The sequence below is a fragment of the Mustela nivalis genome (genome assembly GCF_964662115.1).
Source record: "Mustela nivalis genome assembly, chromosome: 9".
In the NCBI taxonomy this organism is placed as follows: domain Eukaryota; kingdom Metazoa; phylum Chordata; class Mammalia; order Carnivora; family Mustelidae; genus Mustela; species Mustela nivalis.
Genome location: NC_139028.1, coordinates 67,193,824 through 67,212,443, shown reverse-complemented (window position 1 = coordinate 67,212,443; position 18,620 = coordinate 67,193,824). Strand labels below are relative to the sequence as shown.

General features: G+C 40.7%; 2 protein-coding genes across 2 annotated transcripts; both read right to left on the bottom strand.

The window, feature by feature from the left end:
• Nucleotides 1-256: 256 nt before the first annotated feature.
• On the bottom strand, nt 257-1,213 carry LOC309840116 (olfactory receptor 52D1-like; the record flags this gene model as incomplete). Its single annotated transcript, XM_082682185.1, has 1 exon — nt 257-1,213. One exon carries the CDS (start codon nt 1,211-1,213, stop codon nt 257-259), a length of 957 nt encoding a protein of 318 aa, XP_082538311.1.
• Nucleotides 1,214-7,932: 6,719 nt separating this feature from the next.
• Nucleotides 7,933-8,889, bottom strand: LOC309840112 (olfactory receptor 52D1-like; the record flags this gene model as incomplete). Its single annotated transcript, XM_082682181.1, has 1 exon — nt 7,933-8,889. One exon carries the CDS (start codon nt 8,887-8,889, stop codon nt 7,933-7,935), a length of 957 nt encoding a protein of 318 aa, XP_082538307.1.
• Between the last annotated feature and the right edge of the window lie 9,731 nt (nt 8,890-18,620).

Sequence of the window (18,620 nt, the reverse complement as noted above, 5' to 3'; positions counted from 1 at the left end):
TCCAGACAGGAATGTTTTTCTTCTTGGAAAATTATAGTCAAGTTATAGATGACAGAAAAAAATACAATTTTGCTCAGGGCAATTCAGAATAGCTCAAGAAGCACATTCACCATCATATTCAGCAAGTTATCTGACCATTTCTCTTCCACTGCCCCCTTCTGAGTCTCACATCATGGGCTCCCCTGCATGTAAAAGCTCCTAGACAATTACCCTGCCCATTTAGCAGTCTTTTTCATTTCCAAGTGCTGCTTGGAACTCATACTGAGCCCTTCTTCAATTGAAGTAGTCTCAGAAGTCGACTCCGTATCTCCTTGGTCCTAACCCCATAGATGATTGGGTTAAGCACAGGAGGCACCAGAACATAGAGGTTTGCCAGAAAGATGTGCACATTCTTGGGGACTCGGTGCTGCCCAAAGCGGTGGGTGAGGAAGGAGAAGAAGGCAGGAATGTAGAAGACCAGGATGACTCCGAGGTGGGAACTGCAGGTACTCAGAGCCTTGTGCCTGGCATCTTGAGATGGCAGGCGGAAGACAGCATGGAGGATAAAGCCATAGGAAATGGCAATGAGGATGGAATCCAGACCCATGGCCAGCAGAGCCACAGTCAGCCCATAGACAATATTGACAGTGATGTTGGCACAGGCCAGGCGAGCGATGCCCATGTGCTCACAGTATGTGTGTGCCATGACATGGTGACCACAGTAAGGCAGCCGGCTCAGCAAGAAGATGAATGGGGAGACGATGGCCACACTACGGACAAGTCCAGCAAAGCCAATTTTGCCTATTACGGTATGGTTGAGAATGGTTGTATGTCTCAGTGGGTTGCAGATAGCCACATAGTGATCAAAGGCCATGGCAAGAAGAACTAAAGACTCCAGAGTATAGATAGAATGGACACAAAACATCTGTGCCAGGCAACCACCAAAGGAAATCTCACCAGCATGGAGCCACAAAATGGCCAGCATTTTGGGCACAGTGGTAGAGCTGAGAGCCAGGTCAGTGAGTGAGAGAAGACACAGGAAGAGGTACATGGGTGCATGAAGAGCACTGTCCGTCACAATGACCAGGATGAGAGCAGCATTCCCAGCCAGTGCTACCAGATACATGGCACAGAAGGGAATGGCAATCCAGACGTGGGCCCACTCCAGCCCTGGGATCCCTGTCAGGAACAGAGTGGCTGGGAGACCATCATCACTGAGGTTGGAAGCTGCCATTCTGCATGGAAATAAAGGGCTTGATACAAAGGGTCATGGTGTGACTGCTCTGCCGCATCAGTTCTTTGGTTCATTCACATAAAATGATAATATTTCTGTGAGACAATATTTTTTAGGCTGAGAAAATTATTTGTTATTAACTTGTTCAAGAATCTTAAAGATGCTATCAGACAGTCTAGTTGAGAGACAGCAGTCAGTACTGTGGCAAAGGCAGCTAGAGGTCCTGCACACCCAGCAGTGTGATGGCTGAATACTCAGGCTAGATGAGCATACCAAGGGATGACAGAGGCAGATCAAGGCAGAAAATTATTGTCCTTGGGACACAGTAGAGATATTCTGGAAGGGAATCTGGTTTTGCTGTGGAAGGCTAGCTACTATTCAAAAACATTCCCCTTAAGTAAGCACATCGTCTACTTAAAAGAAACCTGTGTGGGATTCTAGGAAACTTGAATTTTGGTCCTGATACTCTAACAGAATTGATCTGTGACTGAGAATAAATCTTCTACTTCTTGGCCTGTCTTAATTTGAAAAAAAAAAAAATCAATGACTCTATAATCATTCTCTCCTTTCCCATCTGTTCCTTATGTGGCATTGGAATAATCCCACAACCTCTTTGGGACTTCTTTTTTCCAACTCTCAATTTGAAATCACATCATATGGTTTATTACCTTCACAAAGTTTATAGTTGACCATAGGAAATGGCAATGAGGATGGTATCCTCATTGAATCCAGACCCATGGCCAGCAGAGTATGTATGAGTTAAAAATTTAAAAGTTAAAATAGTATGTATGAGTTAAAAATTTCGACACCTGAGGGGCACCTGGGTGGCTCAGTGGGTTAGGGCCTCTGCCTTCGGCTCGGGTCATGAGCCCAGGGTCCTGGGATCGAGCCCCGCATAGGGCTCTCTGCTCGGTGGGGAGCCTGCTTCCTTCTCTCTCTCTGCCTGCCTCTCTGCCTACTTGTAATCTCTGTCTGTCAAATAAATAAATAAAATATTAAAAAAAAATTTCGACACCCGAAATCATTGCCCCCTTTTGTGGCAAGCTCTTTATCTACTAACACCCTTCTGGAGAAAATAGTGTCATAATCCTTTGCACCCTTAATCGAAGGGAGACAATATCCAGATCAGTAAACTGATGTCATCCAGATCACAAAGCATGTTTACTGCAGAGGGTCCTGCAATTAGGGGTCCTGATTCGAGTTTCAAGTTTCACCTGACCCAGATGTCCATGACTATGACCAATATCTGAATTCCCCTCTCTCATCAATTCATAAGGCTGCAAACACTTTCCTAATTATCTGAATTCCAAATGTAAAGAGAATTAGGGAGGCCCTCGTATTTGTATAGAGACTTTCACTGATGAAGGTCTTGGGCTTGGACTTGACACATGCTTTGACTGCAGTGGGGAGAGAGGGTTGGATGGTGGTGGGCAGAGAGCTGGAATCGCTACTGTCTTCCTTTCCCTATTCTTTCCAGCCCATTCTTAGCCCATTAAGGAACGTTCCAAGTGGAATTATAAGGTACTAGTACTCTGTGACCATCTGGGATGTGAGGGACAGAAAACCTATGGTTAGAGCAGAGTTAGAATTTTTTTTTCCCCCCTAGGAAATAATGGGATATGGATACTGAGGGAGTGCCACTCTGGTCCATATTGGGAGCAACCTCTGGAAACGGTCTCAGGTCTGGCCTTTGAGGTCTCCATCTCTGACCTAGACCCCCAAAATTTAACTCTGTGTTCTGTCATAGAACACAGTTGTTGGGCAACCGGATTTGAAGAACATGCCTGTATGGAAGACACACACTTGCAGTTGGAGCCCACTGAAGTTGGAGCTCTGTGAGAGGGTGTGCTGAGTGTGAAGCTGTGTGTGGGCAGAGGGTGCCCGAGTGACAGCTTGTGCAAGAGGTGGGTATCTGAATGCACAGAGTTAGTTAAGGAGGTGAAAGTTGTGTTTCAGTGCAGGATCAGGTGGATGTGGTAGGAGGGAACTTCCAGAAGGTTCTGAATGTGTAATCTGGGTTGAAACGTCTGATCTTTGTTTGCTCTCTGTTTTCAGGGCTCAGTGATTGTCTTCAGCTCAGCTCTGTGTCTCAGCCTTTGCTGGTGAATGGGCTTCATAAGCAAGCTTATTTATTGCCTCTGTCTGTGATGCTCAGGAGTGTAAACCAAATTGGCCTCCTCCAGGGATTTGGGCTGTGATGCACATTTTGAGAGAAAGAATGAGAAGGAGCATTGATAACATGAGGAATATTTTGGAAAATCTTCCTTGATGACTCTTCTAGGAAAAAGGAAATGAAACTTCTGGTGTATTTTATTTTAGGTTTTGTCCTCCCTTCTCCTCTCTTTCTTTCTCTTTTCTTTTGTTTCCTTCATTTCTTCTCTTCTCTTTATTTTGTGTGTTTTTCTGAACTTCCTCTCACTCTAAATTCATCAGACTTCTGTGCTCATGGGCAGCAAACAATGGTGGTGAGCACATGCATACATTGTTGCAATATAGGCTTCACCTACAAAACACAAGCTCAAAAATGAAATGAATTTCATGAGGGTGACCATAGAGTATTAAGGAATGCATAGTGTCCTTTTCTGCATGGGTTCTATGCAAGTGTCCCCTTCATTTGCCATGGAATCAGACCTGGTAAGAAATGTTAACCATACTCTAGGTAGACCCCTGCAGATACCTGAACGTCAGCCATCCATCAGGTCCCTACATGAAAGATTCCCTCTGTGAAAGCACCTTCCAGGATTAACTGATTTTTCTTCTATGACTTCAGCATACACTATTCTCTTCCCTTGTAACATACCTCCCTCCTCTCAAATTATTTCAATTTAATGTTCTTCAGAAATTTTATGTTGTTGTCACACCCAGTTGCCTGCATTAGTTAAGCATCCTATTCTTGATTTTGGCTCAGGTCATGATCTCAGGTTCATAAGATGGAGCCCCTCAGTGGATTATGCACTAGGAGCACTGGGCTTGGTATCTGCTTGGGATCTTCTCTCCATCTCCCACTGCCCCTGTCCACCCATATGTACTCTCTTTCTCTAAAATAGTAAGTAAATAAATCTTTAGAAAATAGTTTTATGTGATGATTTCCTAAAAGAATTTTCAAAACATTACATTCCCCTTTCATAACTTTGAGTTGAGTCTAAGAATTATCATTAAAAGTTCAAAGAGTAGAAAAGTTTTAATATCTAGTATACTGTAAATATTGGCATTTAAAAATAGAAGTCCTATATGATAAGTTTTAATTTATATTATGAAAATTCTATGCCCTAGAAATTTCCAGCTCATCATTACCCATTTAAAGTATTTGAACAGAGACAAGATGGCGGGGAAGTAGGAGAAGGCGCCGTTTCAAACTGTACCCTAAAGTGAGCTGATTACCTACCAAAGAACTCCAATCACCCATGAAATCAGCCTGAGATCAGAATTATACATGTCTGGATCTCTTCAGGGGTAGAAGACGCCAGTGGGCAGGTAAAGCAGAGTGGGAACTTTGGACTGATACCGGAAGATATATAAAAGGGGGAGGGAGCCACCAGAGGTGACGGATTGGAAAGTAATATCCCTAACACGAGCGAGAGTGCCCTGCGTCTGGGGACCATCATTAACTTGGAGACTGGTTAAAAGCACTCAGAAAGAGCAAAGGATTGGGGGGGGGGGATTGTGGGAATCGGGGAGGCTAGGTTCAGGGGCTTAAGTCCCCGGACCCAGGACAGCCTCCCCTGGCGTGGAGCCAGAGAGAGTGCAGTGGAGAAACCAAGTCTTGGTCCCCGAGTCGCCAGCGCGCCAATGCCTGGGGTCCCGCTCCTGTGAGGGGCTGGGAGCCTTGCCAGCTGGCAGTACGCTGAGCCGTGCTACAGAGCCTGAGACGGGTACACCCCTCACTCTCCCCTGAGAGAGGTGTGTGAAGGCCCAGACTGGTGGTCTTGGACCTGCTGCTCAGAGCCTGAGACAGGAGCGTGCGACCCGCAACCTCCCCTAAGAGAGGTGTGCGCAAGCCTGGTGTTCTTAGACCCAGAAAGACCGGCACTCCCAGCCCCGGCAAGTGGGAAAATCTCAGTGTGCCATCACTGCTTGGAACCTCTCTAGCGGCCAGGAGCTGCCCAGACAGCCGCTGCTGCCATGGTTTTGGGTACAAGCAGAAGATCCTGCATCCCCACGGACTGTGACTCAGAACATGCTCTGCCAGCGACCAAGGGGGGATTTATATGGACTCTGCAACACCCACAGGTGACCAGACTGAGGCTTCTCTCTGAGAGGGGGGTCAGGGTGCAGATTGCTTTGCTCTAAACCTACAAAAAACATCAAAAGTGGTCAAGGAGAGAGGGAAAAAAAAAGAAAAGTGAACAAACATAAAAACCTCCAGAGAACAAAAGCCTGAAAAAAACCTGTTTCCTCAGAGCCCACCCCCTTGAGCGGGGCGAGAGGACTTAACTCAGGGAACATCATTGACTGAAAACCCACGTGGCAGGCCCCTACCCCAGAAAAACAACAAGGAAAGAAAAAGAAAAAGAAAAAAAAAAAAGACTACAAGAGAACAACCACCACTACTTCATAGGACAAATTTTATTTTTAACTCGTTCCCACTATTCTGGTTCATTATTTTTTATATAGATAATTTTTAAACTATTTATCATCACAGTAAGATGTCCAGTACATCAAATTCCATAATAACCTTCTAACCTGAACTTTTTGATACATACACCTGTGTTTTTCCTTTGCATTTCTATTTTTTTAAACAGTGATTTTTAAAAAAATATTTTTTTAGCATAACAGTATTCATTGTTTTTGCACCACACCCAGTGCTCCATGCAATTCGTGCCTCTCTAACCCACCACCTGGTTCCCCCATCCTCCCACCCCCTGCCCCTTCAAAACCCTCAGATTGTTTTTCAGAGTCCATAGTCTCTCATGGTTCACCTCCCCTTCCAATTTCCCTCAAATCCTTTCTCCTCTCCATCTCCCCTTGTACTCAATGTTATTTGTTATGCTCCACAAATAAGTGAAACCATATGATAATTGGCTCTCTCTGCTTGACTTATTTCACTCAGCATAATCTCTTCCAGTCCCGTCCATGTTGCTACAAAAGTTGGGTATTCATCCTTTCTGATGGAGGCATAATCCTCCATAGTGTATACGGACCACATCTTCCTTATCCATTCGTCTGTTGAAGGGCATCTTGGTTCTTTCCACAGTTTGGTGACTGTGGCCATTGCTGCTATAAACATTGGGGTACAGATGGCCCTTCTTTTCATGACATCTGTATCTTTGGAGTAAATACCCAGTAGTGCAATTACAGGGTCATAGGGAAGCTCTAGTTTTAATTTCTTGAGGAATCTCCACATTGTTTTCCAAAGTGGCTGCACAACTTTCATTCCCACCAACAGTGTAAGAGGGTTCCTCTTTCTCCACATCCTCTCCAACACATGGTGTTGTTGAGGGTGGGAGGGATAGGGTGTCTGGGTGATGGACAATGGAGAGGGTATGTTGTGTGGTGTGTTGTGAATTTCATAGGACTGATGACTCATAGACCCGTACCCCTGAAATAAATGCTACATTATATGTAAATAGCAATGGTCCTAAGTGAGCAGGTTTGGGCAAAGGAGAGTTTCCTTATGTCTGGACCCACACCTGTGAGGAGGGATTCCAGTCAGGTGGTCTATCTGAGGGGCATACAGGGTTGTTTCAAAGTAAGGAACAATAAAAAAATATCCATTCAGAACCTACTGCTTCTATTAGAATCAATTGTTATCACCAAAGACAAAAATAGATGCTTTTGCTGAGAAATATTAATTTTTACATACAAAAATTTCAACAGATTGCAAGTAGGATAAACTTGAAAAAGACAGTTACTGATGTCAACAAGGGACTATCCATAAAGGTACTGGAACTCTAATCAAGCTTCTATAAACTCAATAAGGGGTAAAATTATGGCAAAGTAACGGGAGATAATATGGTTTTATTAAGCACTAATCATATCCCCAGTACTGTCTAACTTTCAGACATGAGTTATTATAATTGTGTGAGCTCAGATACTACAAGACTTAGATAAGTTATAAAAATGAAATGTTTTGAGAAGTTACATTTTTTGAGATGTTTACTTTTACATCTTACACTTATGTATTTAGCATTTTATGTTTCAGACACTATTGTAAGATTTCTACATACATTCAGTAGTTTGTCAATCCTCACCACAACCTCAAGAGTTGAAAATGATCATTATCCCCATTAACAGTCAACCAGAATAAGGAGAAAAGTATTTATCAACTTGCTCAAAGCACAAAACTGATAAAAATTAGAGGAGACACCATTTAAACATAATCACCCTGATTTAATTTTAGTTTTCATGCTCTTAGCCACTGCCCAAAGTCTTGGATTTCAGATTCAAATGCACTCTGAATGTTCTCCCTTTGTTTCTCACCTCACTTCCCAGTAGAATATTGCAACCATGAGGTACAGTGTGAATTCCAGACAGGAATGTCTTTCTTCTTGACAAATTATAGCCCCTAACTGAGATGACAGAAAAAAATATAATCTCATTCTGGGCAATTCAGAATTGCTCAAGGAGCACATTCACCATCATATTCAACATTTCCAATTTATATGACTATTTCTCTTCCTCCCTTACCTCACATGATAGGCTCCCATTAATATAAAAGCTTCTAGACAATTATTCTTCTCACTTACCTTTCTTTATCATTTCCAAGTGCTACTCAGAACTCACACTGAGCCCTTCCTCAAGTGGAGCAGTCTAAGAAGTCGACTCTGAATCTCCTTGGTCCTAGCCCCATAGATGATTGGATTGAGCACAGGAGGCACCAGAACATAGAGGTTTGCCAGAAAGATGTGCACATTCTTGGGGACTCGGTGCTGCCCAAAGCGGTGGGTGAGGAAGGAGAAGAAGGCAGGAATGTAGAAGACCAGGATGACTCCGAGGTGGGAACCGCAGGTATTCAGAGCCTTGTGCCTGGCATCTTGAGATGGCAGGCGGAAGACAGCATGGAGGATAAAGCCATAGGAAATGGCAATGAGGATGGAATCCAGACCCACGGCCAGCAGAGCCACAGTCAGCCCATAGACAATATTGACAGTGATGTTGGCACAGGCTAGGCGAGCAATGCCCATGTGCTCACAGTATGTGTGTGCCATGACATGGTGACCACAGTAAGGCAGCCGCCTCAGCAAGAAGATGAATGGAGAGACAACGGCTATACTCCGGAGTATGCCGGCAAGGCCAATTCTGCCTATGATGGTATGGTTGAGAATGGTTGTATATCTCAGTGGGTTACAGATAGCCACATAACGATCAAAAGCCATAGCAAGAAGAACGGAGGACTCTAGAGCATAGATAGAATGGACACAAAACATCTGTGCCAGGCATCCACCAAAGGAAATCTCACCAGCATGGAGCCACAAAATGGCTAATGTCTTGGGCACAGTGGTAGAGCTGAGAGCCAGGTCAGTGAGTGAAAGAAGGCACAGGAAGAGGTACATGGGTGCATGAAGAGCACTGTCCGTCACAATGACCAGGATGAGAGCAGCATTCCCAGCCAGAGCTACCAGATACACAGCACAGAAGGGAATGGCAATCCAGACGTGGGCCCACTCCAGCCCTGGGATCCCTGTCAGGAACAGAGTGGCTGGGAGACCATCATCACTGAGGTTGGAAGCTGCCATTCTGCGTGGAAATAAAGGGCTCTATCCAAGGGGTGACTGTATGACTGCCCTCTCACATCAGAGTTTTGGTTCATTCACATAAAATGATGACCCTTCTCTGAAACAATCTTGTTTAGGCTGAGAAAAACATATATTGTTTTTAACTTGTTCCAAATATTAAAATACTGTATCACATATAATCCATTATTTTCATCTATTTTCTATAGTCAAAGTTTGTTTTTTGATTTCCACATTCCAAACGCCAACCATACCTACCAGAATCTTTGTAGGATACCCGCACCCCTAAACGTTAGTTGTAATCTGTCACAAAAATGTTGCTGAACCTTGAGAAAAATCTTTTCTCTGAATAGTCTCCAAGTATGAAGAATAATGAGCCTGGAATCCTAGTCACAGCTTTTCTGTTTATTCACTATTTAACATTGGATAAGTTCCACAATATTTTTGATACTCAATTTTCTTATTTATAAGTTGGAAATGACACACCTGGCTTCCTTATTTCACGTGATTTTTTGGGGGGTAGGAAAGCCGTAGGTATATGGTAGGATTAAAATGCTTGGACACCAAAAATAATGTCCTTCTCATTTGTGCAAGCTCTTTTTCCTGTAGTCATATTTTGGAGTGATAGAGAGTATTATAATTATTCTACATCTGTTTTATCAAGGGGAAGTCCAAGTTCAGAGAAATAAACTAATGCAGTTCAGATCACAAAATGCGTTATTTTTTTAAAAAGATTTTATTTATTTATTCGACAGAGAGAGATCACAAGTAGGCAGAGAGGAAGGCAGAGAGAGAGGAGGAAGCAGGCTCCCTGCTGAGCAGAGAGCTTGATGCGGGACTCGATCCCAGGACCCTGATATCATGACCTGAGCCGAAGGCAGCGGCTTAACCCACTGAGCCACCCAGGCGCCCCACAGAATGTGTTATTGTCATAAAATGATGACCCTTCTCTGAAACAATCTTGTTTCATCTTCCGATTAAAAGTTTGGTGTTTTCACCTCACAGTAGCCTCACTTATATGGCCAATACTTGAATTCTTTTCCTTGCCAGATAACTCTAAAATCAGTATCTAATGTGGCAAACCCTTTACTCATTATCTGGACTTCAAAGAAACAGATACTAGTGAAAGCTCCTCCTATTTGCCTGGGGACTTCCAGTGATGCCCACAGGCCCTGGAGGAAAGAAACATGGGTGGAGGAGTGGAGAGCTGGAGTCAGTACCACCTTCTCCTGTTCTCCCTTCCCAGCCTATTCTTGCCAGCAAAGGAAGATTTTCCAAGACTACTATAAGGAGGCCACTACTTTGTGAGCTACTCTGACATTCTACGTAGGTACCAGAAAGCCTAGGTCCAAACAAGGTTGTTTTCCAGGGGAAAAATGTGAAAAATACACTGAGCTGGAGGAACATTCTGGGTGGAATGCAGGAATCCTTCCAAATTCATCCCTTTTGGCCTTGGCTCTGGGTCACTATGATGCCTTGGAAACCTAGACTTTAATAATTGAACTCTGGCACATATTCTTTTTTCTGTAGTTTGATTTCAAAAACATACCTGTGTCAGGTGACCTTTGTTTACAAGTTGAGCGTGCTGAAGCTGGGGTTCTGTGATGGGTGTCACCTGCCAGTGTGGGGCTGTGTGGAGAGTACTTCAGGGATGTGAAAGCTGTGTTCTTGTGCAGGATGGATGGACGTGATTTGGAGAATGATGGGGGCCGAGTGTGGAATCTGAGTTCAAAAGTCAGATCTTCCCTCACTTTTGTGAGATCATTGAGGTCTTCAGCTTAGTTCTGACTTTCAGCCTCTTCTGATCAAGAGATTTGATAAGTGAGGTTATTTATTGACTCTCTCTGATGCTAATTATGAAAACCCAAGGCTGTTTGGCTCTAGAGATTTGATCCATGGTGCTCATTCTTAGAGAGAAAAAAGGGAAAGAAATGAGGAAAGAACATTTCCCTAGGAAATTTTCAAGGAAAGTAGCAATAAAATCTATTAAGTTTTATGTTTCTCTTCTCTTCTCTTACTTTCCCTTTTCTTTCATTTTCTTCTTTTTCTCTGTTTCTCCCCCTTAATTATGGTATCTCTCTGAATTTACATATATAGTGGCCCATGGTATTCCGTGTACACATGGCATCATCAATGTTATATGTAAATATGGTGGTAAGAAATGGTGGTAGAGAGGCTCAGGCTCCATTGTCCCATTAACTTCCATAATTTCAAGAATAAATTACTAAGATTTTAAGAACATGGCAGTAGAATATTAAACCAAATACAGGACCTTCTGAGCATAGGCATTATGCCACTGTGCAGGTTTCACACCCACAGACCTTGTCCTAGGAGTGAAGCCATCAGTTCTCTAGCCAGATGCACTCAGAGCCTTTGACATTACCACATCTATCAAGCCTTCACACAAAGGCTTCCATCCTTCAAAACCTTCAGAGTGCTGCACTATTTTCCCTTGTTCATACTTGTTTCCTTTCAATTTTTTTTTTAAAGATTTATTTATTTGAAAGAGAGAGCAAGGACACACAAGAGAGTGGGGGGAGGGGCAGAGGGAGAGAGAATCTCAAGCAGACTCCATGCTGACCAACAGCCCCATGCAGGGCTCAATCCCATTAACTCACGATCACATCCTGAGCTGAAACCAAGAGCCAGACACTCAACCTACTGAACCACTCTGGCACCCCTCTTCTCGTGTTAATACAAAGCAGTGGTCTTCAAAAATTTTTGCCCAGATAATTTCCAAAAGAATTTTTCAATAGTATACACTCCCTCAAAACTGTTAAGTTGACATCAAAAATTGTCATTTTCTATTAAATATTAGAAAAAATATAACATACAGTATAGTGTGAATATTGATTTTTTTTAAGATAAAAATACCACATCAGTCTTTAAGTGTATCCTATGGAATATAGACAGCCTTGAAATTTTATTCCCCTGATTTATTATCCATTTAAAAATACATGAACAAATGAATAAGTTTTCCATAACTGTCATTCATATATAATATATATGTATATCTCTTTATATATGAATGAAATGAATGAATGAAAAAAATGAATGCATATATATGTATATGTGTGTATATATATATATATATATAATTTTTTTTTTTTAAGAGAGGATGAGTGGGGGTGGTGTATGGGGTAGAGGCAGATGGAGAGAGAAGTCAAAGCAGACTGTGCACTAAGCATGGAGCCTGATGTGGGGCTCAGTGTCATGGCCCTGATATCTTTACCTGAGCTGAAATCAAGAGTTGAATGCTTAACCTACTGAGCCACCCAGGCTCCCTGTAACTGTCATAAATTTAACATTAATGCTTTGTCTACTTGAAGTTGGTTCATTTTCCTACATATTAATTTTTGTGCTTAAAAATCTTGTGGTGATAACCCTTCTTTCCTTGTTTCCAATAAAAAATATATGCAAATTGGAATTATTTATTTTATTTTCTTCAATCATTAGGTTGTGAGTGTTAAAATGTTCTACAATTACAATTATTTTAAGTATGCATTAATAAAAGCAATATAGAGAAGCTTTAATTTCATGAATTATTATACATAAACATTTTTTTTAATACAAAGTTTTTAATAAGATTGATGGGGGTTTTCTTATTATTCCTTCAGGGAATTTATATATTTAAAAAAATCAATATTGATGGTATGAGACAAGTTTCACCCTTAGTTATCTCCATTTAACTTCTATAAAACTAAGTTCTAGGAACCCTTGTTTTTAAATCAATAGCTATGAGTATAAGGAGTTTGAATTGCCTGGCACACTGACTTAATAGAGATTCAGTAAGTGCTGGAATCAATTTCTGCTGAAAGAAAGGAGATTCTGCTTTAGAAGCTTAAAAGAGAGTGCCCAAAGAGCTGGGGCCAAGAACTTCAAGAATTGGCCACCAGAAGCTGGCTCTACAAATCACATACAAATCATATGTGATTTGTATGACAAGGCTGTTTGGAGTTAAGTGTAGAAAAAAAACACCACAAACTGGAACCAGCTGCTTTTATAAGAATCAACTGCTGTTGCCAAGGATAAAACAGTTGCTTGGGTGATAAGACAGAAGCAGAAAGCTAACAGGAAAAGTAAATCCCTTCTCTCAGCTTCTAGTCAGCTCCTAATGGCTCCTATTGGCACAGCCTAACAATATATTTAATTTTAGAACTTTCAGATACTGCCAAAATACTAAAATCCAAAGCCACCTATTATTCTTAAAATAAAATGTATAAGGCAGGGAAAGCAAACCTAGCTGATATGTGGTGATGTAACTGATAAAGTGGCTTGCTCTGAGTCAGTTGTTGAAATTTTCCCAATACTTGCTGCATAGAAGCCAGAGCAGAACACAAGAAAGCATGAAATTGAATTTTAAATGTTTCCTTTTCAGATAACTGAATTTTTATAACTAAGTTTATAACCATAATCCAAAGAAAGTTAAAATCAATATCATAAAGACTGATCTTTTTCTACCAGAGGTGTTCCCCCCCTTCAGCAATTTAGGCTTTATTCTTCCATCAAACTAGCTCCTTGGTATCTATTCTGGACCAATATTATCAGGCTTCTCTGATGGTAGCCTGAGGACTTCCTAATACTCTAGAAAAAAATCACAAATAGCCACAAAGTAACACAATGTGAATATGCAGCTTCATACTTCAGCTTTACCAAGAAATTATTCTATTTGATACAGTTAATTTTCTCTATCATTCCCCTTAACTGCCATTTCAAACACCCACTCCTCTCTTAGAACTTGCTGCACCACTTATAATAAGCAGGCAGAATATTTAGATTTTGGCGACTACTTATGAAAAATGCATGAGAGAAAGGATGTGTGGAATGATGGTTAGGTTTTAGCTTTAGCTATCAAAGTCATGCCACTCACTGAGAAGAGGAAAGGAAAAAAACTTATATTCATATATTGGACTTTTTGATCTTTTTGATTGGAAAGGAAAAAAAAACTTATATTCATATATTGGACTTTTTGATCTCCAGCCAATTGGAGATGCCAAGCGGTCAGCTGGAAAACAAGTAGTAAATTAGAGCAGGATACACAGATGAGTTGATTAGTGTGTTTCAAAGATATGAAAATCTGATTTTTCTTCCAAGGTCATGCAGAGTGATTACACAGAGTCAAAACTGAAGTAAGCTTAGGAAAGAACCATGGATAATATTAATACTTAAGAGCGAATAGAGGGAGAGCCAATTGCCAAGGAAACTGAAGAGAGGCATTGGACACAGGTGGATGACCTGGAAAGAGTGACATGACTGATCCAAGAAAGGAGGAAAAAAATCAAGAAAGAAGTGAGGTTGACTGTCTCTGCACTGAGAGTCTATTGTATTTAGTAATGCTGAGATCAGCAGTGACATTGAAAGCATAGTTTTATGGTGTGACATCACTAAAATACAGTCCATTAGGGAGTTAACAAGGAACAAGAAAGAAGAGACCGTGAGAAGGGTGGCCTATGTGTGGGTCGTTAGTCGGTCACAATGTAGCCACTTTTTCCAATCTGTAGAAAGCCCACTTCTCCTTATAAGACTTGAGGAATAGAAGGGATTGAATGTTCCAGCTAAAAAAGATAATATAGGTCAGAAGAAGTAGAGAGATGAGTTAAGACCAATACCTAAAGAACTATTCATGTCCCCATCATTGTTTAGCTTTTAAACCAAGGGAGATCTGTTTTGAAGAGCTAAAGCAAAAATATTTGGATTTTTAAAAATCATTCTGCCAATGGAGGGAAAGAATGGCTGAGTCCAGGCAGATTTGATGCAGGGGGCAATGGAAGTCTGTTTTGGGAATTCAGATGTTGAAGGTCTACTCTTGGGCAGATATGGTATCATGAAATGGCAAAGCAATTTGAAGAAATGTTATAAGATGTGACAACTAATCAGACAACACGGTTGCGAGAAAACACATTAATGATGCATAAAAATGTTCAGGCCATGGCTGATAATGTCAGTGCCCTTAATAAGAAATCAGGGGAAAGAAAATAGTGGGCCTTTGACTGTCCTTCCTTGGTAAAATCAGAAGACCGCTTTTGGTTCTTATTGTCCATGACTGAGCACTCCCCAAAATCCTGTGCTGACTGGAAACAGTGTCTCAAATTCCCATGCTGTCTGCTTTCTCTATACAAATCTAGTTTAATAGAGAAAACATGGTAATGTAAAGGGTAAATTCTAGGCTAATAGAAATGAGCGAACAGTTCACAAGTAAACCCACACATCTATGGTCAATGGATTTTCAACAATGGTATTAAGACTGCTTAATGGGTAAATATAATCTTTTCAACAAAGGTTGCTGGAATAATTGGATAGCCACATGAAAAAGACCAAAGTGGGACCCATCTCTCAACTTACATATAAAAATTAACTCAAAATTAAAAAAAAAAAAATGGAGTGCCTGTGTGGCTCTGTCGGTGAAGCATCTACCTTTGGCTTGCGTCAAGGTCCCAGGGTCTTGTGATTGAGGCCCACATCAGGCTCCCTGCTCAGTGGGGAACCTGCTTCTCTCTCTTTACCCTGCTTATGCTCTCTCTCTCGCTCTCTCTCTGTCTCTCTATCCCTCTCAAATAAACAACAAAAAAAAACCTTTAGAAAAAAGGAAAATTTAAAAAATTAACTCAAAATAGATTAAAAAATCTAAATGTAAGGTATAAAACTGAATACCTCTAGAGGAAAACTTAGGTGTATTAGACAATGTTTGTTTTGATATAATACCAAAAGCACAAGTAACCAAATAAAAAATATATAAATTGGACTTAATAAAAAAACAACAATAACAAATCTTTTGTGCTTCTAAGGACAGTATCATGAAAGTGGAAAGATAACCAACAAAATGGGAGAAAATATTTGCAAATCATATGTCTGACAATAGTTTCATATTCAAAATATATAACGATGTCTTATAACTCAACAACAAAAAGTCACATGAACCACTTTAAAAATGGGCAAATGACTTGAATAGACATTTCTGCTAAAAACAGACATACAAAGAGCCAGTAAGCACATGGATGTTAGTTTCATTAGTTATTTGGCAAATGCAAACCAAGATCACTGTGAGATACCATTGCACACATATTAGGAAAACAAAACAGAAAATAACAAATATTAGTAAAAATGTGGAGTGATCAGAACCTTCAAACATTGCTGGTAAAATGTAAATTGATGAAGCCACTTTGGAAAACCATTTGGCTTTTCTTCAAACAGTTGAATGTAGAGTTACCAAATGACTCAGCAGTTTTACTCCTCAGTATATATTCTAAAGAACTGAGGACATATTTCCACACAAAAACTTACATATTAATATTCAAAGAAGCATTATTTGTAGCCCCAAATTGAGAATAATCCAAATACCCATCAAATGACCAGTACACAAAATGTAGTCTTTGTATACAATGGAAAATTATATTGGAAATGAAGCACTGACATATAATGAACCTTGGAAACATGCTAAGTGAAAGAAGCCAGACATAACCAGCCTCACATTTTATTGCATTTAATTGAAACGTTCAGAAATAGTCAAGTCCAAAGCAACAGAAAGTGGATGAGATGTTGCCAGGGGGCTAAGATAAATGAGAATGGGCAGTGAATTTAGTGGTACTGAAGCTTCTTTTCAGATGAAAACATTCTGCACTTAGGTATTGATGATGACTGCACAACTTTCCAAATACACTAAAGATCACTGACTTATACACTTAAAACTTGAATTTTATATATATTATATACATATAATATATATAATTTGCTATTACCATATAACCCAGTTATAAGTATATATATTTATAACTATAACAAATATATATAGCAAATATATATATTTTATAACATATATATAACAAATATATATAACAAATATATATACAAATATGGTGATATTTAAAATATGTATGGTAATATATAATATATAAATAAATAAATATAATAGCAAATGTGTGTGTGTGTGTGTGTGTGTGTGTGTGTGTAATACGGTAATAGCAAAGTTTTAAAAAGGAAATCATTAAATCATGTAATCTTTGAAACTTAGAAGTTCATCTGCCCGGGGCCCAGCTGTTTACGTGACACCACAGGTGTGACACCATACCTAAAGCAGCGGCAAGCCCTTTGGCTAGGGGTACTGAGGAAGGGGTCAGGCTTGTCTTCCAGACAGTTGCCAGTAGCAGGCCAGACATTTACAGTCATAGGATGAAAAAGAATAGTTTTCATTTATTTTACCCTTTTTTTTTTTTCCTTCTGTGTTCTCTAGTTGTTTTTGAGGGAGGTTGCACAGAGAAAGGCAAAGGTAAGAAAGGTAATCAAATATGAAAGAAAGGATAAATGGGGAAAAAGATAAAGATGGTAATGATTAACAGGGATATGATGTATGTTCCGGGGGCACTGCTAGATAAAAATTTTTATTAGGTTTTCTAAAAATGTTAAGTGAATAAGTGAACAGTTTATATGTTTGGATGTAGCCCTGCCACTCAGTGCTAGTATAACTTTAGACCTCATTTAACCTCTTAGCACTCATTTTTCTCATCTGTAAAATGGGAAGTAAACATTTCTGGCTCCTGGGTGGCTTAGTTCGTTAAATGTCTGCCTTCAGCTTGGGTCATGATCCTAGTGTCCAAGACTGAGTCCTGCATTGGGCTCCTTGCTCAGCGGGAAGCATGCTTCTCCCGCTGCCTGCCGCTCCCCCTGCTTGTGTTCTCTCTTTCTCTCTGTCAAAAAAATAAACAAAAATCTTAAAAAAAAAAAAAAAAAAAAAAAAAAAGAAGTGAACATTTCTTTCTAAGTGTGATTGTCAGAATAGAACAAGACAAGGCTCATAAAGTTCTTGGAGTTTAGGGAACATTGTGAACACCCAGTATCAGTGTTGACTATTACATTTCTATCCCTACATTCTGCCTTCTGAAAGTCCCCTAAGAAGAGGGTCCTGGAGTGGAGACTTACTGTGGGGTAAGGAAACTTTGGAACTGAGGATCAGGAAGCTTGAGTTATATTCTTAGCTTCCCAATTACTAGCACTGGGACCCCTGGTGCTCACTCTCATCATCTGCTAGAGCTATCTTAAAACCCATCCTTAGGAACATCTCAGAAGCCATGAAGACATGGTATGGGGACAGATAAGCCCTGCTCTGCTGGGAGGAAAGGAAGTGTTTGTTGCCTTGGCCTTGGAAGTCAGATCTGAATTTCCCATGGGAATAGACAGCAAGCAGAGTCCACTGGGATTCTGTTGGGAGGAACCTATTCCCAGCAGGGTTTGACTGGGGGATATTAAGGGCTTACTGTAGGCCGGCCCTCCACTGCTAAGAGCCTGGCAGGTAGCTCCTGTGAAATGTGGTGTGTGTAGGGCCTTCGACAGACTTGACCTAGCTTGGGAAAAAGAAAGGCCATCCTCGTGGAATACATCGTCCTGTGATGTTCTCATTATTCTCAAGAGGTTTTCTTTGCCTTATTTCTCTTCTTTCTTCCTTTCCTTGTTTAATGTTCTTGTTATTGTCTCTAAAATTCCTTCTCTGGTCTGTCATTCCCCTTCCCTCGCTTGACTCTCCCATTTCCATAGCATTTCCTCTATATTCTTTATCCACTTCTCTCTGTCTCTTCCTGCCGTTTGGTTTTTCCTCTTTCTCTTCACGGTGTCTCTCTTCATCTTTTGGCCCACTTTCTGCTTTGCATGAACTCTGAGAAAACAAGGAACAGAGTAGAACACTCAGCTGAACTCGAATGTCTCTAATTAGGACAGAAAGGAGGTACTGAAACTGGCCTTCTGCC